This window comes from Scyliorhinus torazame, chromosome 9 (genome assembly GCF_047496885.1).
Source record: "Scyliorhinus torazame isolate Kashiwa2021f chromosome 9, sScyTor2.1, whole genome shotgun sequence".
In the NCBI taxonomy this organism is placed as follows: domain Eukaryota; kingdom Metazoa; phylum Chordata; class Chondrichthyes; order Carcharhiniformes; family Scyliorhinidae; genus Scyliorhinus; species Scyliorhinus torazame.
In genome coordinates this window covers 271,616,972-271,643,529 of record NC_092715.1, presented here as the reverse complement: position 1 = coordinate 271,643,529, position 26,558 = coordinate 271,616,972, and the positions used below count along the sequence as shown (strand labels likewise).

Genomic DNA, 26,558 nt, shown 5'->3' with positions numbered 1-26,558 from the left:
CATGTGCGGTGTGTTGGGAACTGTGCATGTGCGGTGCGTTGGGAACTGTACATGTGCGGTACGTTGGGAACTGTGCATGTGCGGTACGTTGGGAACTGTGCATGTGCGGTGCATTGGGAACTGTGCATGTGCGGTGTGTTGGGAACTGTGCATGTGCGGTACGTTGGGAACTGTGCATGTGCGGTACGTTGGGAACTGTACATGTGCGGTGCAATGGGAACTGTGCATGTGCGGTGCGTTGGGAACTGTGCACGTGCGGTGCGTTGGGAACTGTGCATGTGCGGTACGTTGGGAACTGTACATGTGCGGTGTGTTGGGAACTGTGCATGTGCGGTGTGTTGGGAACTGTGCATGTGCGGTGCGTTGGAACTGTGCATGTGCGGTGCGTTGGGAACTGTGCATGTGCGGTGCGTTGGGAACTGTGCATGTGCGGTGCGTTGGGAACTGTGCATGTGCGGTGCATTGGGAACTGTGCATGTGCGGTACGTTGGGAACTGTGCATGTGCGGTACGTTGGGAACTGTGCATGTGCGGTACGTTGGGAACTGTACATGTGCGGTACGTTGGGAACTGTGCATGTGCGGTGTGTTGGGAACTGTGCATGTGCGGTACGTTGGGAACTGTGCATGTGCGGTGTGTTGGGAACTGTACATGTGCGGTACGTTGGGAACTGTGCATGTGCGGTACGTTGGGAACTGCATGTGCGGTGTGTTGGGAACTGTACATGTGCGGTACGTTGGGAACTGTACATGTGCAGTACGTTGGGAACTGTGCATGTGCGGGGCGTTGGAACTGTGCATGTGCGGTGCATTGGGAACTGTGCATGTGCGGTGCGTTGGGAACTGTGCATGTGCGGTACGTTGGGAACTGTGCATGTGCGGTGCGTTGGAACTGTGCATGTGCGGTGCATTGGGAACTGTGCATGTGCGGTGCGTTGGGAACTGTGCATGTGCGGTGTGTTGGGAACTGTGCATGTGCGGTACGTTGGGAACTGTGCATGTGCGGTATGTTGGGAACTGTGCATGTGCGGTGCGTTGGAACTGTGCATGTGCGGTGCGTTGGAACTGTGCATGTGCGGTGCGTTGGAACTGTGCTTGTGCGGTGCGTTGGGAACTGTGCGTGTGCGGTGCGTTGGGAACTGGGCATGTGCGGTGCGTTGGAACTGTGCATCTGCGGTGTGTTGGGAACTGTGCATGTGTGGTGCGTTGGAACTGTGCATCTGCGGTGTGTTGGGAACTGTGCATGTGCGGTGCGTTGGAACTGTGCATGTGCGGTGTGTTGGGAACTGTGCATGTGCGGTGCATTGGGAACTGTGCATGTGCGGTGCGTTGGGAACTGTGCATGTGCGGTACGTTGGGAACTGTACATGTGCGGTGCGTTGGGAACTGTGCGTGTGCGGTGCGTTGGGAACTGGGCATGTGCGGTGCGTTGGAACTGTGCATCTGCGGTGTGTTGGGAACTGTGCATGTGTGGTGCGTTGGAACTGTGCATCTGCGGTGTGTTGGGAACTGTGCATGTGCGGTGCGTTGGAACTGTGCATGTGCGGTGTGTTGGGAACTGTGCATGTGCGGTGCATTGGGAACTGTGCATGTGCGGTGCGTTGGGAACTGTGCATGTGCGGTACGTTGGGAACTGTACATGTGCGGTGCGTTGGGAACTGTGCATGTGCGGTACGTTGGGAACTGTGCATGTGCGGTGTGTTGGGAACTGTGCATGTGCATTGTGTTGGGAACTGTACATGTGCAGTACGTTGGGAACTGTGCATGTGCGGTACATTGGGAACTGTGCATGTGCAGTGCGTTGGGAACTGTGCATGTGCGGTACGTTGGGAACTGTACATGTGCGGTGCGTTGGAACTGTGCTTGTGCGGTGCGTTAGGAACTGTGCGTGTGCGGTGCGTTGGGAACTGGGCATGTGCGGTGCGTTGGAACTGTGCATCTGCGGTGTGTTGGGAACTGTGCATGTGTGGTGCGTTGGAACTGTGCATCTGCGGTGTGTTGGGAACTGTGCATGTGCGGTGCGTTGGAACTGTGCATGTGCGGTGTGTTGGGAACTGTGCATGTGCGGTGCATTGGGAACTGTGCATGTGCGGTGCGTTGGGAACTGTGCATGTGCGGTACGTTGGGAACTGTACATGTGCGGTGCGTTGGGAACTGTGCGTGTGCGGTGCGTTGGGAACTGGGCATGTGCGGTGCGTTGGAACTGTGCATCTGCGGTGTGTTGGGAACTGTGCATGTGTGGTGCGTTGGAACTGTGCATCTGCGGTGTGTTGGGAACTGTGCATGTGCGGTGCGTTGGAACTGTGCATGTGCGGTGTGTTGGGAACTGTGCATGTGCGGTGCATTGGGAACTGTGCATGTGCGGTGCGTTGGGAACTGTGCATGTGCGGTACGTTGGGAACTGTACATGTGCGGTGCGTTGGGAACTGTGCATGTGCGGTACGTTGGGAACTGTGCATGTGCGGTGTGTTGGGAACTGTGCATGTGCATTGTGTTGGGAACTGTACATGTGCAGTACGTTGGGAACTGTGCATGTGCGGTACATTGGGAACTGTGCATGTGCAGTGCGTTGGGAACTGTGCATGTGCGGTACGTTGGGAACTGTACATGTGCGGTGCGTTGGGAACTGTGCATGTGCGGTACGTTGGGAACTGTGCATGTGCGGTGTGTTGGGAACTGTGCATGTGCGGTGTGTTGGGAACTGTGCATGGCCCGGGACTCGTGACGTCACCTTGGCGCTCGTAAAAAAAGTGAGGATTTTGAAATTTTTCGGAATTTCGGTTAAGGAATGCTCAATCTGGAATGTCAAATTAAAGTTAGTCTCAGTCCTTCTATGGTCGAAAAAATAGCAGCTATTTCACAACATATAATTCATCAATATTGCTGCAGTATACAACCCTCAGAAAATATGTCAAATGTTCTTTCTATGTGAAAAAGTTGAACCTCTGCAATCTTCCCTAAAGTGACAATTTATACAAGGCTCATTGCCTTTTGTGACGAGCAATGGCAAACACACCCAAAGGACATGAAAGCAATGAAAAACTCTCCACCCGTAAGATACACACACACTGCAAGTCAGCCAATAATAATTTTCCTAATTCGAGATCTGTGAGCTAGACTCCAGAATACCCTGACAGTTGGCCACTGCAGAATGCAATAATATAAAAGATACCTTCTGCCTTTTCTGTTCTCCGGCAGCAAACGTTAGCTCCAGCAGTTGATCATCGGCAACACGTTCCATTAATTTTCCACTTGTTTCTTTCAGGTTGTCCTTCAATGACTTTATCTCAGCTCTCTGAGTAGTGACCAGGTATTCTAAATCAGTGGAGGAATCAAGCTGCATCTGCTGGTTAAACAAAATAGAAGAATTTCACTGACCAGGTCATTCAAACTATTTTGGAGAGGTACCAGGATACAGATACAAGACAGGAGAAATTATACAATTTACTGCCAACATCAGATTATACAAATCAGTTAGAATCAAAATGGGAAGAAGAATGGAGCAAAGAATATCTAACTATTTCACTACGTAGATTCTAAGGTTTGTTTTTTTAAAAGGCAACTTGACTCCAGTTTCCCAAGACATTATTTAGAATTTTTTAGAATGCAGAAGTTTTCTTGTGGCCTTCCACCAATGGATACATTCACAATAAATGCTTCATGATTCAGAGATACAGAACAAGATAAAACTGAGGCAGATATACATCCAAAACTAACGCTTCGATATCGAGATTGATTTATCTCTTTAATTGGTACGTCAATTTAGCAGAGGAGAAACCAAAAACTTTGAAAGCATTTATTAAGCATAAAACACCCCAAGCAACGTACTTAAGAGGAATCTGCATATTCTTTAGATTTCCATATTTAAAACATAATTTAGCTCTAATGGGGAGACTGTGGCATTGTGGTAATGCCACTGGACCAGTAATCCAGAAACACAGGCTAATGAATGCTCTCGGGAACACTGGTTCAAATCCCACCATGGCAGCTGGTGGACCTGAATGCTGGTTTAATAATGGTGACCATGACAACTGCCCTCAATTGTCAGAAAAATCCATCTGGTTCACTAATATCCTTCAGGGAATGAAATGTTCCATCTTTACCTGGTCTAGCCTACATGTGGTTGAGTCTTAACTGTCCTCTGAAATTGTCCAGCAAGTCACTCGGTTCAAGGGCAATTAGGGATGGGCCTAGCCAGTGATCGCCGCATCCCATGGAAAAAAAAGGAAAGAAAACTCTAAAGGTACATCGGAAAAACAGAACTGATAATCAGGAAAATTGGTACATAGTCATTCAGCCCCTCAATCCTGTAGGTGGATTTGGCATGCTAAATTGCCCCTTAGTGTCCAAAAAAGTTAGGTGGGGATAGGTTGGGGACGTAGGTCTAGGTAGGGTGCTCCTTCGAAGGTCAGTGCAGACTCAATGGGCCGAATGGCCTCTTTCTGCACAGCAGTGATTCCATGATTCAAGATCACGGTTGGTCTGAATCGTAAATCTATCTAACTGCCTTGGTTCCATAGATCTTAATACCCTGACCCAACAAAAGTTTATCAATTATTTTTAGTGCAGAGTTCTTCACTGATGTTTGGTCATTTCAATTGCAAATCATCATGGGATGATATCTCAAATTTATTTTTTAAATCCTTGCGTGCATTAGAGGTACATGACTACAGACACAAAATAAGCTTTTATGTGTACAAACTGAATCAATTGAAGGCCTGGTCCTACAGCAGTGAAGACTAGTAGCTGGAGTGACTGTAAAATCACCAGCTTACTGAATATCTATGATCACAAACTTTTCAATGCTTGATTTCTTTTTCTTGGCTACAGATCTGTAAATTGGGGAATTTTCAGGTTTATTAACATTTTCATACCCCTTGTAAAATCCCAGGTTTTTTAATGATGTTTTCGCCCTCAACAAGATTACATTTACCTCCAATCAATATCAGAGTCACAACAAAGTCAATTATAGTTAATTGTGGTGCAACTCAGCATAGACCACCATATTCCAAAATTCTATTTGCTTTTTTGTCGAGATGTAATCATATCAACTGCTCCAATTTTATTGAGTTGTTTCCTTTCTCTACAGAAGAGCCTCTTGCTTCAGCACTGAACAGATGAAATCTGTTCTGATATTAAGCATGATAAACGGCCGGTGCAATGGTTGACAGGCTAAGAATAATATGGATTATCAATTTAAAATGTTTCTTTCGACACCAAGGTCTAAATTTATCAGCTTATCTGGAGTTATGATTATGTTGGGCACAGTTAATTTGCGGCGGTTTATACATACGTTAAGACATTGACCTAAATTTCAATTGAAACATCCACAAGCTGCCCCTTATGAAAGTAACACAGGGTTGAGACCCAATCCAGATATCTAAAAGTATAGCATATCACTTTTTGCTCCATAAAAAGGCCATATCCATTTTGCTACTCTATTTGGACTTCGTTTTAAAGTTGCAAACAATTAAAGCTTCAGTCTGCTTCCATTCACTGTACAGGTCACAATTTTCCTATCATGGTGGAGGTAATACAGCCAATATGGCCAAAGAAGAGAATCCAAATCCCACCCCCAGAGCTATTCAGAAATTAGACTGCAACAGGCCATTCATTTGTTTGTTTAGACAACTGCTACAAATATGCACAGAAAGGTAGACATACATTTACCTCTACTGTCTCCAGGTAAATTCAATCAAAGGATCCCCAGTGAAGGAATTAGCTTTTGTGCAGATGCAAAATCTCAATCACTAAAATAAAATCATTGTGTTCTGCATTCTGTGCTGAAATATGCTTGTCAAAATTCAATAATTCAGTATAAAACTTTCAGAGTAATTAAATAGTTTGCTGTATTTTAATGTAGCATTAACCTTTGCAATGTCAAATCAGAGGAAGTCAGCCCAAAACAAATATTCTACACTGCCCTGAAACAACGTCCCATTTCCAGTACATGATCTAAACTGCACAAGGTCCATCGTCACACGAGATATACTCCCTTATAAGTTAGCACCTCAGTCATATTAAAAAAATGCTAATGTGCACTCTTCAATGTGCTAACTCTGCATTCCGTAATAGTCTATAATTATTAAGAACTGACAAGCAAGGCTCAGCCACCTGTGCTTATCTGAAGCCAGGTAATGAAAAAACAACAAAGCTTGCATCACCCCTCAATTGCTGATTGTATTATCAAAACTGTAGCAGAGGTTGGCATCTGGGTGTGACCTTGTTAACTGCTAGGGTAATTAAGTTTGTCCAATAGGGAAACAGGATGATAAATTATTAGTAAGAAGGTTTTGTTCACATTTTATTAAATTGGCCTGTCAAAGGGTCGGCTATATTATCAAGGGTCTCATTTATTGGAGGCCAGCCATATTGCCACATCTGTTACAATTATTTATAATTTCAGCAGTTGAAACCAACTGAGTTAGGCATCCGCCATGTAAAGTAATTTACAAATTATCTGATGAGGGAGTGTTTTAGCTTTTCCTCATTTCCATCCTGCAGAAAGTGGTCCTGTAATTACAGAACACGATTTGGTTCTTTTGGGAACTTATCTTGCACTCGTAGTTGTAGTAAGATGCAGCAAGAACATATGGAGGAGCTGGTGCTTCTACTCCCTGAAGCTCGTGACCCGTCTGCCACGGAGCCCTTGAGCTGAATTTGAATGAGTGTACGCCATGGTTAATGTTCTACACATGCACCGTTTATGCCACAAAACAAATCTGATCACTGTTAATTATGAAGCAACTATAATCAGGGCTTCACATCTGTGTAATGTGAAGCTCAGTAGGCTATATTCCAATAATGTATGACTACCTTTGGGTCATAAATTGCAAGCCATATTGTCTAGATAGTAGTTACTGAATTTAAAGTAACTCCTTTGACAGAGGCCTATCACAAGGACATCTTCTTTTCTCCTGGCTTTATTATACGCGTTTTTTTTATCAGCTATTGACCAGAACATTTAAAGCATATGGCACGCATTCATTAAAGAACTGCAGCAGAGTGCTCGAGTCTAATGAAACCACTTGAGCCATAAAAAGCAGATTTAGTTAATTCAGATTTTATTCATCTATTTGAAATGCTGGACTGCAGCATATTGTCTTGGGTTCTGCTGATGAGCAGTGTAGTGGAACACAGAATCAGTCACTCCCCGGCAAAGATATTTCCTCGCAATGTACTGCAGTTAATAAACACGGGGAAAATTCTAAAAAAAATCTTGCGCCAACCTCATGACAATGGCTGAGAATCTACTGCGAAAACACAGAATGTATTTGTAAAATCCACTTTGAACAAATAACAATACAATTATCCAAAACAATTATCCTAAACTCTGTTCAGTTAAGAACATAGCTCTTGTATATGCAGAGGAATCATACCAGCAATTGAGTCTATATTTAAAACTTCAAATGGCTGAGGTGCATGTCAATGGCAGTAAAGACAGCTATTCGCACCCATTAAGAGCTTATTAAAATCACTTCCCTTTCCAGAATTTCTACCAAAAGTTTGCATTCTTAACAAATCCAACCATTTTCATCCTTTAATGCTGCATAATCTAACATCAATTTAATTAAAAGTTAAAAAATAAACCTGTTCCTTATACGGACAGTAACAGCTTAGCGTATTTTAAAAAGTAAGTTTTTAAAAAGCTACAGAAAACAGTAAAATAAATGTTTTAAGCAAGATTTAATCACAGCTTATTTTTATAAGGCCACGAAGGAATCCACACCGAGTAGTTCAAAGAACCTTAGTTTATTTACAATAACGATTATATACGTCACATGCTAGATCCCAACTGGGTCTGCCTCGTCAGTGCCCAAGGCCAGCTCCATATACCATATAACCAGACATTATTTTGAGGTCATTTGGAATTAGAAAATTAATTGGAAAAGGATATAACACGTTTTAAACAACATCAAGAGCAAAAATTAAATAATTTCCAGCATTCAGTTAAATCTAATTTTGGAAGAACTTACAGCCTTACTCAAATTTACCCCAGGGCATTCATTGTCATTGGTTTTTGGTTTGGATACTATTTTTGATTTTGAAGAATAGTGCTAATTTTTTTAAACTACCATTTTTGACACCTCAACCAACGAATTTTGAAATCAAAAAGATCCCACCGCATGAACATCAGGGCAGAAGAATGGTTAGTCACACTGCTGGAAAGGGAGCAATGCTCAAGACTCAATTTTTGATTGGAGATTGACCCGGGGGTCTTCCTAATAAGCATGGCTCGGTTATTCCTGGTTATACCGACGAGGAAATTAAACTCTGACATTTTCTAAAGCAGCTCACTTCAATTATGTTAATTCGATCCATTAATATCGGGAGTAATTTATTGAAGCAGCAACAGATACATATTGCAACCCATTTAAACGTTTGTTTCTCGCCCGCATTTTGTCCTCAGGATATGAGATGTGCTGGCAAAAGTGTGTCTCTTGGTCAACCATACACGAGCTGACCTTTTATTAAACTTCTCAATCCTTTACCTGACATCACCTGCTGTGATGGGAATTGCAGTGGTTTTAGCCCCCAATGCTTCAGTTTCACAGGGCACTGGTGAGGACACATCAGCAATTCTCTGGACAGTATTGGTCTCCATTTTTAAGAAAGTATGTAAATGTGTTGGAAGCAGGTCAGAGAACATCTACTGGACTGACACCTGGAATGGGCAGATTGTCTTATGAGAGGTAGCGCAGGTAGGCTCATACACACTGGAATTTAGAAGAGTAAGAGGCAACTTGAATAAAACCTTTAAATTCGTGAAGGGGTCACATGATGTGAGCGTGGGAGCAGCTGCATTTGCACGAGCTTTGGTTCTACTTGTTATTTTCATCTTTTTTTAATCCTAATGCACATTCCATAATTACTTGTTTTTGGGGTGTGTGATATGTGAGCACGGTGGTGGCAGTTGCCTGTTATGACAAAAACCATACTGAGTTGGTAGGGTGACAGGAAGGCTGTGCATAGTCTTGCCTTTTTCTCTCCTGTTTTGTAATCCTTGCATTTCCAAAGAGGGAGTGCATTGTGGACACCCCTCACCTCCTTCATAGAGGTGAGGAAAGCCACGGCAGGGTGGTAGTGGATGCTGTGTCTACGTAACTCTTCACTCTACTGGTTGAGGAAAGACCCCAGTTAGAGCTAACTGCGCCGGGTTTTTTTTGTATTTTTGTTCCTGTGGGTTTAAGGAATCCGTGCTTATCTCTCATGAAAATCCGGACAGATCATGAATCCTAAAGATCGCTACGTTCCCTGTGCTTCCTCTTTGTGGTTGGTATCTCTGGGGTTGTTGGATTGGGGGGAAATGTGTGATGGTGCATGTCTGGCTGTGGTCAGTTAATCTGTACTTGACTTGTATTCTTCAATATTTTCTTGGCTGCCAGGGTGGTGTCAGTGGTCGCTTGATCGGGTGGGTTAGGGCAGGAGTCACTGTGTTTACCTGGGTCAGGTGGAGGGCATGTTGTGTGATGGACTGAATATTCTTGCCCTGAATTATCCCCTTTTGGAGGCTCCTGATCTGCTCCCTCTCTAGAGATAGGGTTCCACTACGAGGTAATATCCTGTGAGAGGCAGGGTTGTAGTGTAAGCTGTGGATCTGTATTGTTGGAGCCCTGCTTCGGTTCGAGGGTATACTGAATGGCGGAGATAGGTGACCTCCTCCAAATGGTCTCACACAGTGGCTTCCTGAACGGCCTCCTTTTTGAAGTCGGGCCTCCTCTGGGGAGACTGTCTCTGAGGCGAGGTTGCTCTGTCCCTCGTATCTTTTTCATTTTGACGTACGTTACGGGTCCATGTCTGGCATCATTTGGCTATTCCTCTCTTGGGGGGAGGGTTTCTCCTTACTGGGGTCGGTAGTGTGCTGTTCCAGCTCCTGATTTGGTATACTGTGTCTCAGTGGGGTTTCCCTTATCGTGTTGGCAGGTTGGTACACTGGCTTGGCAATGGTTATAGAGGAGTGAGGCTGGTTGCGTAGCGAGTCTTGGCATGGTGTGGGTATCCTTCGTTAACTGACTCCGATGAACAAGTGTATGGGGCTGGGCCAGGTCTTGTACAATGGTTGGTATCCTGTTCCCTTATCCTTGGGATATTCCTTCTTGGCCGGGATGCTCTGAAAGGCTCAGTGTCGTTTCTAATGAGCAGCATTTTCCATGTGCCGGGATCATGTGCTCATGGCTGTATCCTGGTCCCTATTACCCTGAGACCCTCTGCTCCTTCTTTTCCCCATCATGGTCAGTGAGTTAGGAGGCGCTGACGGAAATTATTATAATCTGAATCAACTGTATGAATATTGCTGGTCTTCCCTTTATTAATGTGTGGAATGATGATTGTTCTCTACTGAGTTTGGGGTTTTGTTACGTCCGGTGGGTATATATAAAATATTCTTCTTCAACTAGTGCCCTCGTGAATTATTTCTCTACTTTTTTATTTCTGTTATTGTGGGATTAAAGAATCGGTGACTGGCTCCTGCTAAGGTTCAGGCAGATGTCATATCCACGAAAACAATGTCTCAATGTGTTATTGATGCCTCTGGTATGATGACAGATGATGAGGGTGATGACAGACGGCTGCTTTAGTGATGAAGCCAGTGTCCAGTGGTGTACCACAGGGATCCGTGCTCGGTCCCCTATTATTCATCATTTATATAAATGACTTAGATGACTATGTGGGGTTGGGATCAGTATGTTTGCGGATGACACACAGATTGGCCGGGTGGTTAACAGTGAGGTTGAGAGTCTTGAGTTACAGGAAGATACAGACGGGACGGTCAAATAGGCAGAAAAGAGGCAGATGGAATTTAACCCTGAAAAGTGTGATACACTTTGGAAGGAGTAATTTGACTAGGACGTATACTATGAAAGGTCTGACACTGGGAAGTTCTGAAGAACAAAGGGACCTCAACGTGTTTGTCCATGGATCTCTGAAGGCAGAAGGGCAGGTTAAAAGGGTGGTGAAAAAGACAGATGAAACACTTGCCTTTAACAATCGGGGCACAGATTACAAAAGCAGGGAGGTCATGTTGGATTTGTACAGATCTTTGGTGAGGCCACCTCTGGAGTACTGTGTGCAATTCTGGTCACCACATTATAGGAAGGGTCGACTTGTACTGGAGGGGGTGCAGAGGCGATTCACCAGAATGTTGCCTGGGATGGAACATATAAGTTACAAAGAGACATTGAATAGGCTTGGGTTGTTTTCTCTGGAGACAGAAGACTGAGGGGTGACCTGATCAGGGTGTACAAGTTTGAGGGGCATTGACAGGGTGGATAAGGAGCTGTTGCCCTTCGATGAAGGATCAGTTATGAGAGGACACAGTTCAAAATGAGGGGTGGGACGTTTAGGGGGGATTTGAGGAAAAATGTTTTTACCCAGAGGGTGGTGACGGTCTGGAACGCACTGCCTGGGAGGGGGGTAGAGGCGGGTTGCCTCACATCCTTTAAAAAGTACCTGGGTGAACACTTGGTACGTCATAACATTCAAGGCTATGGGCCCAGTGATGGCAAGTGGGATTAAGTGGGCAGGTCAGGGCCTTTCATGAGTTGGTGCAGACTCGGTGGGCTGAAGGGCCTCGTCTGCACTGTGGTGTTCTGTGATTGGCGCATAGGCAGAAATGTTCTGGTGTGTGCCCAAACCTGGCGCGGAGATCTTATCCTGAACTCTCATGGCAATGCGAGCAATCTCTGCATAGGAAGGTGTGCACCATTTTACCATGTTTTCATGGCCTGATCCTCTCCTCCCTCACTCTCAAGTATATCCACAGATACATACGGTAGCACCAAGCTTAGTGATTGCACTGAACCAGGCGCATTATTGTTCTCCTGTATTTATCTATGAGGCTTTTTTTGCTGCGCTGTACCAATCATGAGGTTTTGTTGCGCTTTTCGCTAAAATGGAGAAACTGCGGGCAGCACGGTGGCACAGTGGTTAGCATTGCTGCCTACGGCGCTGAGGACCCGGCCCTGGGTCACTGTCCATGTGGAGTTTGCACATTCACCCCGTGTCTGCGTGGGTCTCACTCCCACAACCCAAAGATGTGCATGATAGGTAGATTGGCCATGCTAAATTGCCCCTTAAATGCAAAAATAATTGGGTATGCTAAATCTATTTTTTTTTAATGGAAAAACTTCAATAAAAATATATATAAAAAATCCTGAGGGTTCTTGACAGAATGGATGTGGAGAGGATGTTTCCTCGTGCTGGAGAATCTAGAACTGGGAGTCGCTGTTTGAAAACAAATGGGTGGTTCTGTTATGGGCCAGGGTTTAGAGAACCCCAAAGGGTATCATGGAGTTCACCTGACCCACAACTTTTACTAGATTGTGGTATGGGGAGCACACGGCCCACTCTACAGGTGTGGTACAGCAGAAATGGAAAAGTATTTTTTAAAGCAAAACAATGTTTATTCTATGAATTCAAGTTTTTAAAACATACAGTGAACATCTCAGCAACCATTAATTCAAATACGACCCCCAAAGATTACAACACTGAGTACTCCTTAATAACTTCCCAAACAACATCCAGAAGACAAAAGAAACACCTTTCAACAGAAGCACATCAGGTTTACATTCACGACTGAAAACATTTATAATTCTGAATTCACTAAATGATCAAGAGACAGTCGTTTCATGGCAGAGAGATCAACAGTACACCTGCTTTGTCTGGCTTCAGCTCCAACACTGAAAACAAAACTAAAACACACCCTGCAGCAAACAGCCTAAAACGAAAGTAAAAAACTGACAGACACTCTGACATCACTGATAAACACCCATTTCTTAAAGAGGCATTTCCCAAACACACATTTCTCAAAGGTATTCTCACATGACATCTCCCCCCAAGAAAAAAAATAAACCATCAACTTCAAGATGGTTTTATTTTTCACCTTTTCACTATCCTTTTTTTTTAAATTTAGAGTACCCAATTCATTTTTTCCAATTAAGGGGCAATTTAGCGTGTTCAATCCATCTACCTTGCACATCTTTGGGTTGTGGGGGTGAAACCCACGCAGACACGGGGAGAATGTGCAAACTCCACACGGAGAGTGACCCAGAGCCGGGATAGAACCTGGGACCTCGCCGTCGTGAGACTGCAATGCTACCACTGCGCCACCGTGCTGCCCCACCTTTTCACTATCCTTTAAGAAATGCACACAGTAAATATACTTTTCGTTTCTAAAAACAGCACACGCAAACAGGTATAATAATATAGTCCATTATTTTTTTGTTCTTCTTCTTCCAACTGGAATCCTTCTCGATTGACAGTCTCTTTGAACAAGAAGGTCTCTGCACGATCCATCCATTTCTCTACGCCTCGGCATGTCTCTTTAAAGTCACATACTTTAGTTCAATCTGATCACAGAGTCCCTTGTAATTCTCCAACACAGGAGCATTGGCTATCACAGCTTTCAGGCCGTAAAATGCCTGTTGAAAGTCCGCTGTCCATTGAAACTTTTGACGTTTCTTCAGCAAGTCTATCAGTGGAGCAATCACGCTACAAAACTTTTTCACAAATGTTCGATCAAATCCACACATGCCAAGAAATCGCATTATTTCCCTTCGTCGTGAGAGTATCGGAAACTCCTCAATAACGGTTGGTTTCACATCCCGTGTGACCATTCGACCCTGTCCGATTGCATGGCCAAGGAAAGTGACTTGGGCTTTTCCAAATTCACTTTTGGCTGGGTTTATCACCAAACCCGCCTCCTGAAGTCGATCGAGTAACTCCATCAGATGTTTCAAATGTTCTGTCCATGTCTGGCTGAAAATGACCAGATCGTCGATGTGTACCGCACAATTGGGTAATCCTGAAACAACTTTGCAGTTAACCGCTCAAATGTGGCTGGGGCGTTTTTCATGCCAAATGGCATAACTTTGAATTGGTATATACCATCTGGAGTCACAAAAGCTGAAATCTCCTTCGCCCTTTCGGATAAAGGTACCTGCCAGTAACCTTTAAGTAAATCCAGTTTGGAAATAAAAGCTGATTGTCCCACTTTCTCAATGCAATCCTCCAAAGATGGGATAGGATAAGTCCGTTCTTGTAACTGCATTAACCTTTTTATAGTCCACACACAACCGTTGGGTACCATCTGGTTTAGTTACCATCACTACGGGGGGAGCTTCATTGGCTGCAACCCACTTCAATTATGCCATTTGTACCCATACTTTCAATCTCTTTGTTAACCGTGCCAATTTTAAAGGGTCAAGTCTGTATGGATGTTGTTTGATTGGAACAGCATTTCCCACATCTACATCATGTACAGCCATTTTAGTACTTCCCAATTTACCTCTACAAATTTGCCCAAGTGATATCAATAACTCAGTCCGTTTTACCTCTGGAAGGTAACTCAACAATTTATCCCAATTTTTAAGAACATCCTCATTTTCCAATTTAATTTTAGGTATGTCAAATTCTCAGTCATCTGGATTTGATTTGAGTTAGAATCATTAAAACCTCCACCTATTTCTCTCCTTCCCTTTCAAAGTACCTTTTAAGCATATTCACATGACACACTTGGTGAGTCTTCCTTCTATCTGGTGTTTTTACCACATAATTCACCTCACTTAATTTCCTTTCAATCTGATAAGGTCCACAAAACCTAGCTTTTAAAGGTTCACCTACCACTGGTAACAACACTAAAACTTTATCCCCACTGGCAAAACTACGAACTTTGGATTTCTTGTCCGCTACCCGTTTCATCACATTTTGTGCAATTTTCAAATGTTGTCTAGCCAATTCACCGGCTCTATTTAATCGTTCCCTAAAATTTGACACATAATCCAATAATGTAAGTTCTGATTTCTCACTCACCAATTTTTCCTTAATCAATTTAAGTGGTCCTCTTACCTCATGACCAAAAATTAGTTCAAAAGGACTGAATTTGGTAGACTCATTAGGTGCATCCCTAATTGCAAACAATACGAATGGAATTCCTTTATCCCAATCCTCTGGATAATCTTGACAATAAGCCCTCAACATTGTCTTTAATGTCTGATGCCACCTTTCTAACGCTCCCTGCGATTCTGGATGGTACCCTAGCTCATAGAATTTCATAGAATTTACAGTGCAGAAGGAGGCCATTCGGCCCATCGAGTCTGCAACGGCTCTTGGAAAGAGCACCCTACTCAAGGTTAACACCTCCACCCTATCCCCATAACCCAGCAACCCCACCCAACACTAAGGGTAATTTTGGACACTAAGGGCAATTTATCATGGCCAATCCACCTAACCTGCACATCTTTGGACTGTGGGAGGAAACCGGAGCACCCGGAGGAAACCCACGCACACACGGGGAGGATGTGCAGACTCCGCACAGACAGTGACCCAAGCCGGAATCGAACCTGGGACCCTGGAGCTAAGAAGCAAATGTGCTATCCACAATGCTACCGTGCTGCCCTCGACCTTTCCTCATAAGACCTATCCTCCAAATCAGGCAGTATCCTGGTAAATCTTCTTTGCATCCTTTCCAATGCTTCCACATCCTTCCTATAGTGAGATGACCAGAACTGCACACAATACTCCAAATGTGGTCTCACCAGGGTCATGTACAGTTGCAGCATAACCCCACGGCTCTTAAACTCAAGCCCCCTGTTAATAAACGCTAGCACACTATAGGCCTTCTTCACTGCTCTGTCCACTTGAGTGGCAACCTTCAGAGATCTGTAGATATGAACCAAAAGATCTCTCTGTTCCTCCACATTCCTCAGAACCCTGCCGTTGACCCTGTAATCCGCATTCAAATTTTTCCTACCAAAATGAATCACCTCGCACTTATCAGGGTTAAACTCCCATCTGTCATTTTTCAGCCCAGCTCTGCATCCTATCAATGTCTCTTTGCAGCCTACAACAGCCCTCCACCTCATCCACTACTCCACCAATCTTGGTGTCATCAGCAAATTTACTGACCCACCCTTCAGCCCCCTCCTCCAAGTCATTGATAAAAATCACAAATAGCAGAGGACCCAGCACTGCTCCCTGTGGTACACCGCTGGTAACTGGGCTCCAGTCTGAAGATTTTCCATCCACCACCACTCTCTGTCTTCTGTGTGATAGCCAGTTACTTATCCAATTGGCCAAATTTCCCTCTATCCCACACCTCCTTACTTTCTTCATGAGCCGACCATGGGGAACCTTATCAAACGCCTTACTAAAATCCATGTATACAACATCAACTGCTCTGCCTTCATCTACACACTTAGTTAGCTCCTCAAAGAATTCAATCAAATTTGTAAGGCAATCCGTGAGGCAATTCACGAATCCGTGTTGACTATCCCGGATTAAGCTGCATCTTTCCAAATGGTCATAAATCCTATCCTTCAGGACCTTTTCCATTTACTTACCGACCACCGAAGTAAGACTAACTGGCCTATAGTTACCAGGGTCATTCCTATTCCCTTTCTTGAACAGAGGAACTACATTTGCCACTCTCCAGTCCTCTGGCACTATCCCCGTGGACAGTGAGGACCCAAAGATCAAAGCCAAAGGCTCTGCAATCTCATCCCTTGCCTCCCAAAGAATCCTAGGATATATCCCATCTGGCCCAGGGGACTTGTCAACCCTAAGGTTTTTCAAAATTGCTAATACATCCTCCCTCAGAACATCTACCTCCTCCAGCCTACCCGCCTGTATCATACTCTCATCCTCAAAAACATGGCCCCTCTCCTTGGTGAACACTGAAGAAAAGTATTAATTCAACGCCTCTCCTACTCTCCTATCTCTTCTGACTCCATGCACAAGTTCCCACTACTGTCCTTTACCGGCCCTAACCTCACCCTGGTCATTCTTTTATTTCTCACATAAGAGTAAAAAGCCTTGGGGTTTTCCTTGATCCGATCCGCCAAGGACTTCTCATGCCCCCTCCTAGCTCTCCTAAGCCCTTTTTATAGCTCATTCCTTGCTACCTTGTAATCCTCAAGCGACCCAACTGAACCTTGTTTTCTCATTCTTACATACGCTTCCTTTTTCCTCTTGACAAGACATTCAACCTCTTTTGTGAACCATGGTTCCCTCACACGGCCATTTCCTCCCTGCCTGACAGGGACATACCTATCAAGGACACGCAGTATTTGTTCCTTAAACAAGCTCCACTTTTCATTTGTGCCTTTCCCCGACAGTTTCTGTTCCCATCTTATGCTCCCTACTTCTTGCTGAATCGCATCATAATTACCCCTCCCCCAATTATAAACCTTCCCCTGCCGTATGGCCCTATCCCTCTCCATTGCAATAGTGAAACACACCGAATTGTGGTCACTATCTCCAAAGTGCTCTCCCACAAACAAATCTAACACTTGGCCCGGTTCATTACCCAGTACCAAATCCAATGTGGCCCCACCTCTTGTCGGCCTATCCACATATTGTGTCAGGAAACCCTCCTGCACACACTGTACAAAAACTGCCCCATCCGAACTGTTCGACCTATAGAGGTTCCAATCAATATTTGGAAAGTTAAAGTCACCCATGACAACTGCCCTGAGACCTCCACATCTATCCATAATCTGTTTTGCAATTTCTTCCTCCACATCTCTATTACTATTTGGGGGCTTATAGAAAACTCCTAACAACGTGACCGCTCCTTTCCTATTTTTAACTTCAGCCTATATTACCTCAGTAGGCAGATCCCCCTCGAACTGCCTTTCTGCAGCCGTTAAACTATCCTTGATTAACAATGCTACTCCTCCACCTCTTTTACCACCTTCCCTACTCTTACTGAAACATCTATACCCCGGAACTTCCAACAACCATTCCTGTCCCTGTTCTAACCGTAATGCCCACAACATCGTAGTCCCAGGTACGAATCCACACTCCAAGTTCACCTACCTTATTCCGGATGCTCCTTGCATTGAAGTAGACACACTTCAACCCACCTTCCTGTCTACCGGTACATGCCTGCGACCTTGATACCCTCCTCAGTGCCTCATTACTCTCAACACTGCCTTCTGGACTACAGCTCATTTTCCCATCCCCCTGACAAATTAGTTTAAACCCCCCCGAAGAGCCGTAGCAAATTTCCCTCCCAGGATATTGGTGCCCCTCTGGTTCAGGTGCAAACCGTCCTGTCTGTACAGGTCCCACCTTCCCCAGAATGTGCTCCAATTATCCATGTAACTGAAACCGTCCCTCCTACACCATCCCTGCAGCCACGTGTTTATCTGCACGCACTCCCTGTTCCTCACCTCACTAGCACGTGGCACCGGCAAAAAAACAGAGATGACAACATGGTTTGTCCTGGCTCTCAGCTTCCATCCTCGCTCCCTAAATTTCTGTTTTAAATCCCCGTCCCTTCTCTTACTTATGTCGTTGGTACCGATGTGTACCATGACTTGTGACTGTTCCCCCTCCCCCTTAAGGATTCTGAAAACACGGTCCGAGACGTCACGGACCCTGGCACCCGGGAGGCAACATACCCCCTTTTTGATGGCATAAGCCATATTTTAGGAATACTGTTGAGAAAGCCTCAAGTTGCTGCAGCGTACCTTACAGATAATGATGTGGAGATGCCGGCGTTGGACTGGGGTGAGCACAGTACGAAGTCTTACAACACCAGGTTAAAGTCCAACAGGTTTGTTTCGATGTCACTAGCTTTCGGAGCGCTGCTCCTTCCTCAGGTCCTTCCTTCACCTGAGGAAGGAGCAGCGCTCCGAAAGCTAGTGACATCGAAACAAACCTGTTGGACTTTAACCTGGTGTTACAGATAATGCACAGTGCAGTCGCAGTGTGCTGGTGATGAAGGACATGGTGACGGAGACTAAGACAGAGGCACAAATCAAGTCATCTTTGGCAGTGCCAAGCATCTTGAGTGATGTCACTGTTGCACCCACCAACGTGACTGACAGCCTTAGAGTATAGAATCATTGAATCGCTGTGGCACAGAAGACTGCCATTTAGCCCACAGAGACCGTAGAAAACGACAGAGTTGTGAACACCGCCCAGTCCAACACGTGAACCAGCCTTCCATCCATTGACTCTGTCTACACCTCCCGCTGCCTTGGGAAAGCGGGCAGCATAATCAAAGATCCCTCCCACCCGGCTTACTCACTCTTCCAACTTCTTCCGTCGGGCAGGAGATACAGAAGTCTGAGAACACGCACAAACAGGTTCAAAAACAGCTTCCCCGCTGTTACCAGACTCCTAAACCACCGTCTTATGGGCTGATCTGATCTCTTCACACATCTTCTCTACTGAGGAGTACTACATTCCGTATGCTTCACGCGATGCCTACGTCTATGTATTTACATCATGGATCTATGTTTGTCCTATGTTTTTTTTGTATATGGAATGATCTGTCTGGACTGTCTGCAGAACAATACTTTCCACTGTACCTCGGTACACGTGACAAACAAATCCAACTTGCTGGCTCTGTGAAGGACAATTGAGTCACTCTCATTTCCCCCACTCTATTGCAATAAAGTGCATGTTTATTTTCCTCATGTACCCACCCAATTTCCTTTTTAAAATCATTCTGCATCACATCTCCACTTTCAACATCGTTGCAGGCAGTGCTCCAGGTCATTACCACTTGCTGCGGAACACAGTTCAACCTCACGGTCCCTTGGATCTGTTGGTCAAAACCTGTTTGTTCCAGTCATTGTACTTAATCAGTTAATGAGAATAGCCACTCCCCATTCAAGGTCAGGGAGAGAATGCATAAAGGTGTGATTGCCATCCAAAGGAGTGGCACTAGATGGGTGCAGAGAATTACTGCACAACGAGCTGTCCACCAATACCAGGAGTTGCTCTGTGCCATCTTCAGCTATTAAGACTAAGCTGCAATTGTAGATAATAATAATCTTTATTACCGTCACAAGTAGGCTTACATTAACACTGCAATGAAGTTACTGTGAAAAGCCCCTAGTCGCCACATTCCGGCACCTGTTCGGGTACACAGAGGGAGAATTCAGAATGTCCAATTCACCTAACAGAATGTCTTTCGGGACTTGTGGGAGGAAACCGGAGCACCCGGAGGAAACCCACACAGACACTGGGAGAACGTGCAGACTCCGCACAGACAGTGACCCAAGCCGGGAATCAAACCCGGGTCCTTGGTGCTGTGAAGCAAGTGCTAACTACTGTGCTACCCTGCCGTCCAATGTGATATGCAACGAATCCAACAGGGATTTTAATATTTTATACAGAATCTATCATCAAATAATTGATGATCCTAAACTTTATTCCTGCACACCTTTAGCCCAATATGTCATCTAATTCTACTGTTGCACAAAGTTGGCTAAATTGTGTATTATTGGTAGACAGCTGAGTAGCAACAACAGGTTGCATTTATATAGCACCGTCAACACATAAAATGTCCCAAGGATGTCACAGGTAGATGAAAACTGACACTGAACAAAACAAGGAGTTATTAGGACAAGTAGCAAACAGCTTGGTCAAGTTTTAATGAGGATCTTGAAGGAAGAGGAAGGGATGGACAGATTTGGGAGGGGAATTCCAAAGCTTAAGACCCAGGCGCTGAAGGTATGGCTGCCAATGATGGGAAGTGGTAAGTAACATTCACACAAGTACAAGGCAATGACCGCCTACAACTAGAGAGAATTTAACCATCGCCTCTTGACCATCTCTGAATCCACCACTATCAACATCCTCGGGGTTACTATTGACTAGAAACGTAACTGGACTAGCCAGATAAATACTGTGGCAACTAAAGTAGATCAGAGGCTGGCACTCCTATAGCCAGTAACTCACCTGCTGATTCCCCAAAGCCTGTCCACCATCTCCAAGGACACAAGTCAGAGGTGAGATGGAATACTATCCATTTCCTGGATGAGTGCAGCTCCAACGATAATAAGCTCAACACCGTGTAGGAAAAAACAGCCTGCTTGACTGACACCCCTTCCAACACCTTCAGCACTCACTCCCTCCATCACAAGTGTGTGCCATCTTCAAGATGGACTACAGCAATCACGAAGGTTCCGACAACACAGTCTACCACATAGAGAAGGACAGCTGATGCATGGGGGCTCCACCTCCTGCAAGTTCCATCCAAATCACTCACCATTGTCATGATATTCAAACACACACATCATGATAGACACACCAACAGACAAATCAGAACACACAACACCACAACCAATGACAGAAAGATATAAAAGCACAGACATGACCCCCGGTGGTCAGTATTAGCTGCAGAGGAGAACCAGGACACATTGGTTACCAAACACACTCAGGGAGACAGCACGTGCAGAGTATCCAGAACGAACTGTATTATAAGAGTTATAATAAAATAGAGTTGTACCACATACAACTGTGTTGGCTCATCTGTGCACCAGAGCACCCAACACCACAACCATCCTGGCTTGGAAATATATCACCGCTCCTTTACTGTCCCAAGGTCAAATTCCCCAAACTCCCTTCCTAACAGCACTGTGGGTTACCCACACCACATGAACTGCAGAGGTTTAAAAAAAAATCCCTCACTGCCAATAATCAGTGTTGGTTGTGCACAAATCAGCAGAGGGATAAAGACAAAGGGCGACAGTGGAAAGCAAAGGTCATTCAGCAGCCGTGGAGCAGATTCCAGGACAGAATGGGTAACGAGTAGAAGCAGATCAGAAGCGGCTCAGTGGGCAGCGAGGAATTCCCCGGCAGAGGAGCAGGAACTGAGTTCACAGCAGCTGGTCACAAATTAGAATCAAAATCTCACTGAACAGCAAAACTGAGAAGCTAAGTGGCCTCCTCCTGTTCCCAACATCATAAAGCAGTAGAAAATGGCACTTCGACACAAGGAAAAGTGCATCTCTGTCCAGGTCCAAGCAGTCAAGTACAGCTGAAGAACAAGCAGTGCATTTCAGTAGTTAGACGACCAGCAGACAATGGCAGCAGGTGTCGCCAGAATTGATCCCAAATATTTATAAACATTTAGAGTGGCATTATTCATTGGGCAGCATTTTCCAGAATTTGGCAGAAGGAGTTCAAGGGCCGGAGGGAGGGAGGCTGGGAAGGAGGGAGGGAGGCCGGCAGGAGGGAGGGAGGCTGGGCAGGAGGGAGGCTGGGCAGGAGAGAGGGAGGCCGGGCAGGAGGGAGGCAGGGCAGGAGGGAGGGAGGCCGGGCAGGAAAGAGGGAGGCCGGGCAGGAGGGAGGCTGGGCAGGAGGGAGGGAGGCCGGGCAGGAGGGAGGGAGGCCGGGCAGGAGGCAGGGAGGCCGGGCAGGAGGGCGGGAGGGAGGCCGAGCAGGGGGAGGGAGGCCGGGCCGGAAGGAGGGAGGCTGGGCAGGAGGGAGGCCGGGCAGGAGGGAGGGAGTGAGGCCAGGCAGGACGGTGGGAGGCCGGGCAGGAGGGAGGGAAGCTGGGCAGGAGGGAGGCCGGGCCAGAGGGACGGAGGTCGGGCCGGAGGGAGGGAGGGAGGCCGGGCAGGAGGGAGGGAGGCCGGGCAGGACGGAGGGAGGCTGGGCAGGAGGGAGGCCGGGCAGGAGGGAGGGAGGCTGGGCGGGAGGGAGGCCGGGTAGGAGGGAGGGAGGCCGGGCAGGAGGGAGGGAGGCCGGGCCGGAGGGAGGGAGGCCGGGCAGGAGGGAGGACGCGCAGGAGGAGGGAGGCTGGGCGGGAGGGAGGGAGGCTGGGCAGGAGGGAGGGAGGTGGGCGGGAGAGAGGGAGGCCGGGCAGGAGGGAGGGAGGTGGGCGGGAGGGAGCGAGGCTGGGCAGGAGGAAGGGAGGCTGGGCGGGAGGGAGGGAGGCCGGGCAGGAGCGAGGGAGGCTGGGCAGGAGTAAGGGAGGCTGGGCGGGAGGGAGGGAGGCCGGGCGGGAGGGAGGGAGGCTGGACAGGAGGGAGGGAGGCCGGGCGGGAGGGAGGGAGGCTGGGCAGGAGGGAGGCCGGGCAGGAGGGAGGGAGGCCGGGCAGGAGGGAGGGAATGAGGCCGGGCAGGAGGAAGGGAGGCCGGGCAGGAGGGAGGGAGGCTGGGCGGGAGGGATGGAGGCCGGGCAGGAGGGAGGAAGTGAGGCTGGGCAGAAGGGAGGGAGGCCAGGCAGGAGGGAGGGAGGGAGGCCGGGCAGGAGGGAGTGAGGCCGGGCAGGAGGGAGGGAGGCCGGGCAGGAGGGAGGGAGGCTGGGCAGGAGGGAGGCCGCGCAGGAGGGAGGGAGTGTGGCCGGGCAGGAGGGAGGGAGACCGGGCAGGAGGGAGGGAGGCAGGGCAGGAGGGAGGCCGCGCAGGAGGGAGGGAGGCCGGGCAGGAGGGAGGGAGGCCGGGCAGGAGGGAGGGAGGCCGGGCAGGAGGGAGGGAGGCCGGGCAGGAGGGAGGGTGTGAGGCCGGGCAGAAGGGGGTGAGGCCGGGCTGGAGGGAGGGAGGCCGGGCAGGAGGGAGGAAGGCCGAGCCGGAGGAAGGGAGGCTGGCAGGAGGGAGGGAGGCCAGGCAGGAGGGAGGGAGGACGGGCCGGAGGGAGGGAGGCTGGCAGGAGTGAGGGAGACCGGGCCGGAGGGAGGGAGGCTGGGCAGGAGGGAGGCAGCGCAGGAGGGAGGGAGTGAGGCCGGGCTGGAGGGAGGGAGGCCGGGCAGGAGGGAGGCTGCGCAGGAGGGAGGGAGGCCGGGCCGGAAGGAGGCCGGGCCAGAGGGAGTAAGGCCGGGCCAGACGGAGGGAGGCCGGGCAGGAGGGAGGCTGGGCAGGAGGGAGGGAGGCCGGGCCGGAGGGAGGCTGGGCAGGAGGGAGGGAGGCTGGCATGAGGGAGGGAGGCCAGGCCGGAGGGAGGGAGGCCGGGCAGGAGGGAGGGATGCCGTGCAGGAGGGAGGGAGTGAGGCCGGGCAGGAGGGAGGGAGGCTGGCAGGATGGAGGCCGCGCAGGAGGGAGGGAGGGAGGCCGGGCCGGAGGGAGGCTGCGCAGGAGGGAGGGAGGCCGGGCCGGAGGGAGGCCGGGCCAGAGGGAGTAAGGCCGGGCCAGACGGAGGGAGGCCGGGCAGGAGGGAGGTTGGGCAGGAGGAAGTTTGGCCGGGCCGGAGGGAGGCTGGGCAGGAGGGATTTGGCCGGGCAGGAGGGAGGGAGGGAGGCCGAGCAGGAGGGAGGCTGGGTAGGAGGGAGGCCGGGCAGGAGGGAGGGAGGCCGAGCAGGAGGGAGGGAGGGAGGCCGGGCCGGAGGGAGGCTGGGCAGGAGGGAGGGAGGCCGGGCCAGAGGGAGGGAGGCCGGACTGGAGGGAGGGAGGCCGGGCTGGAGGGAGGCTGGGCAGGAGGGAGGGAGGCCGGGACGGAGGGAGGCCGGGCCGTAGGGAGTAAGGCCGGGCCAGACGGATGGAGGCCGGGCAGGAGGGAGGCCGGGCCGGAGGGAGGGAGGCCGGGCCGGAGGGAGGCTGCGCAGGAGGGAGGGAGGCCGGGCAGGAGGGAGGGAGGATGGGCAGGGGGGAGGCCGCGCAGGAGGGAGGGAGGCCGGGAAGGAGGGAGGGAGGCCGGGCCGGAGGGAGGCTGGGAAGGAGGGAGGGAGGCCGGGCCGGAGGGAGGCCGGGCAGGAGGGAGGGAGGGAGGCCGGGCCAGAGGGAGGCTGGGCAGGAGGGAGGTTGGCCGGGCCGGAGGGAGGCCGGGCAGGAGGGAGGGAGGCCGGGCAGGAGGGAGGGAGGGAGGCCGGGCCAGAGGGAGGCTGGGCAGGAGGGAGGGAGGCCGGGCGGGAGGGAGGGAGGCCGGGCGGGAGGGAGGGAGGCTGGACAGGAGGGAGGAAGGCTGGGCGGGAGGGAGGGAGGCTGGGCAGGAGGGAGGCCGGGCAGGAGGGAGGGAGGCCGGGCAGGAGGGAGGGAGGCCGGGCAGGAGGGAGGCAATGAGGCCGGGCAGGAGGAAGGGAGGCCGGGCAGGAGGGAGGGAGGCTGGGCGGGAGAGATAGAGGCCGGGCAGGAGGGAGGGAGGCCGGGCAGGAGGGAGGAAGTGAGGCCGGGCAGGAGGGAGGGAGGCCAGGCAGGAGGGAGGGAGGGAGGCCTGGCAGGAGGGAGTGAGGGAGGCCGGGCAGGAGGGAGTGAGGCCGGGCAGGAGGGAGGGAGGCCGGGCAGGAGGGAGGGAGGCTGGGCAGGAGGGAGGGAGGCCGCGCAGGAGGGAGGGAGTGAGGACGGGCAGGAGGGAGGGAGGCCGGGCAGGAGGGAGGGAGGCTGGGCAGGAGGGAGGCCGGGCAGGAGGGAGGGAGGGAGGCCAGGCAGGACGGTGGGAGGCCGGGCAGGAGGGAGGGAAGCTGGGCAGGAGGGAGGCCGGGCCAGAGGGAGGGAGGCCGGTCAGGCAGGAGGGAGGGAGGCCGGGCAGGACGGAGGGAGGCTGGGCAGGAGGGAGGGAGGCCGGGCAGGAGGGAGGAAGGCTGGCAGGAGGGAGGGAGGCCGAGCCGGAGGAAGGGAGGCTGGCAGGAGCGAGGGAGGCCGGGCAGGAGGGAGGGAGGCTGGCAGGAGGGAGGGAGGACGGGCAGGAGGGAGGGAGGCCGGGCAGGAGGGAGGGAGGCCGGGCAGGAGGGAGGGAGTGAGGCCGGGCAGGAGGGGGTGAGGCCGGGCTGGAGGGAGGGAGGCCGGGCAGGAGGAAGGAAGGCCTGCAGGAGGGAGGGAGGCCGGGCAGGAGGGAGGGAGGCTGGCAGGAGGGAGGGAGGACGGGCCGGAGGGAGGGAGGCTGGCAGGAGTGAGGGAGACCGGGCCGGAGGGAGGGAGGCTGGGCAGGAGGGAGGCAGCGCAGGAGGTAGGGAGTGAGGCCGGGCTGGAGGGAGGGAGGCCGGGCCGGAGGGAGGCCGGGCCAGAGGGAGTAAGGCCGGGCCAGACGGAGGGAGGCCGGGCAGGAGGGAGGCTGGGCAGGAGGGAGGGAGGCCGGGCCGGAGGGAGGCTGGGCAGGAGGGAGGGAGGCTGGCATGAGGGAGGGAGGCCAGGCCGGAGGGAGGGAGGCCGGGCAGGAGGGAGGGATGCCGTGCAGGAGGGAGGGAGTGAGGCCGGGCAGGAGGGAGGGAGGGAGGCCGGGCCGGAGGGAGGCCGGGCCAGACGGAGGGAGGCCGGGCAGGAGGGAGGTTGGGCAGGAGGAAGTTTTGCCGGGCCGGAGGGAGGCTGGGCAGGAGGGAGTTTGGCCGGGCAGGAGGGAGGCCGGGCAGGAGGGAGGGAGTGAGGCCGAGCAGGAGGAAGGGAGGCCGGGTACGAGGGAGGGAGGCCGGGCAGGAGGGAGGCAGCGCAGGAGGTAGGGAGTGAGGCCGGGCTGGAGGGAGGGAGGCCGGGCAGGAGGGAGGCTGCGCAGGAGGGAGGGAGGACGGGCCAGAAGGATGGAGGCCGGGACGGAGGGAGTAAGGCCGGGCCAGGCGGATGGAGGCCGGGCAGGAGGGAGGCTGGGACGGAGGGAGGGAGGCCGGGCCGGAGGGAGGCTGCGCAGGAGGGAGGGAGGCCGGGAAGGAGGGAGGGAGGCCGGGCAGGAGGGAGGGAGGGAGGCCGGGCCGGAGGGAGGCCGGGCCGGAGGGATGCCGGGCCGGAGAGAGGCTGGGCAGGAGGGAGGGAGGCCGGGCAGGAGGGAGGGAGGCCGAGAAGGAGGGAGGGAGGGAGGCCGGGCCGGAGGGAGGCCGGGCCGGAGGGAGTAAGGCCGGGCCAGACGGAGGGAGGCCTGGCAGAAGGGAGGCTGGGACGGAGGGAGGGAGGCCGGGCCGGAG

At 50.4% G+C, this 26,558-nt stretch overlaps 1 protein-coding gene across 8 annotated transcripts in view; it reads right to left on the bottom strand.

The window, feature by feature from the left end:
* cntln (centlein, centrosomal protein) overlaps positions 1-26,558 on the bottom strand; it is a 725,020-nt gene that overhangs the window by 530,886 nt on the left and 167,576 nt on the right. For 7 of the 8 annotated variants that reach the window (XM_072517511.1, XM_072517513.1, XM_072517506.1 and 4 more), the window contains exon 10: positions 3,171-3,344. In XM_072517511.1, coding sequence (XP_072373612.1) covers positions 3,171-3,344 — 174 coding nt within the window. The remainder of the gene's footprint in view (positions 1-3,170; positions 3,345-26,558) is intronic. The other variant, XM_072517514.1, reaches the window with a different exon arrangement.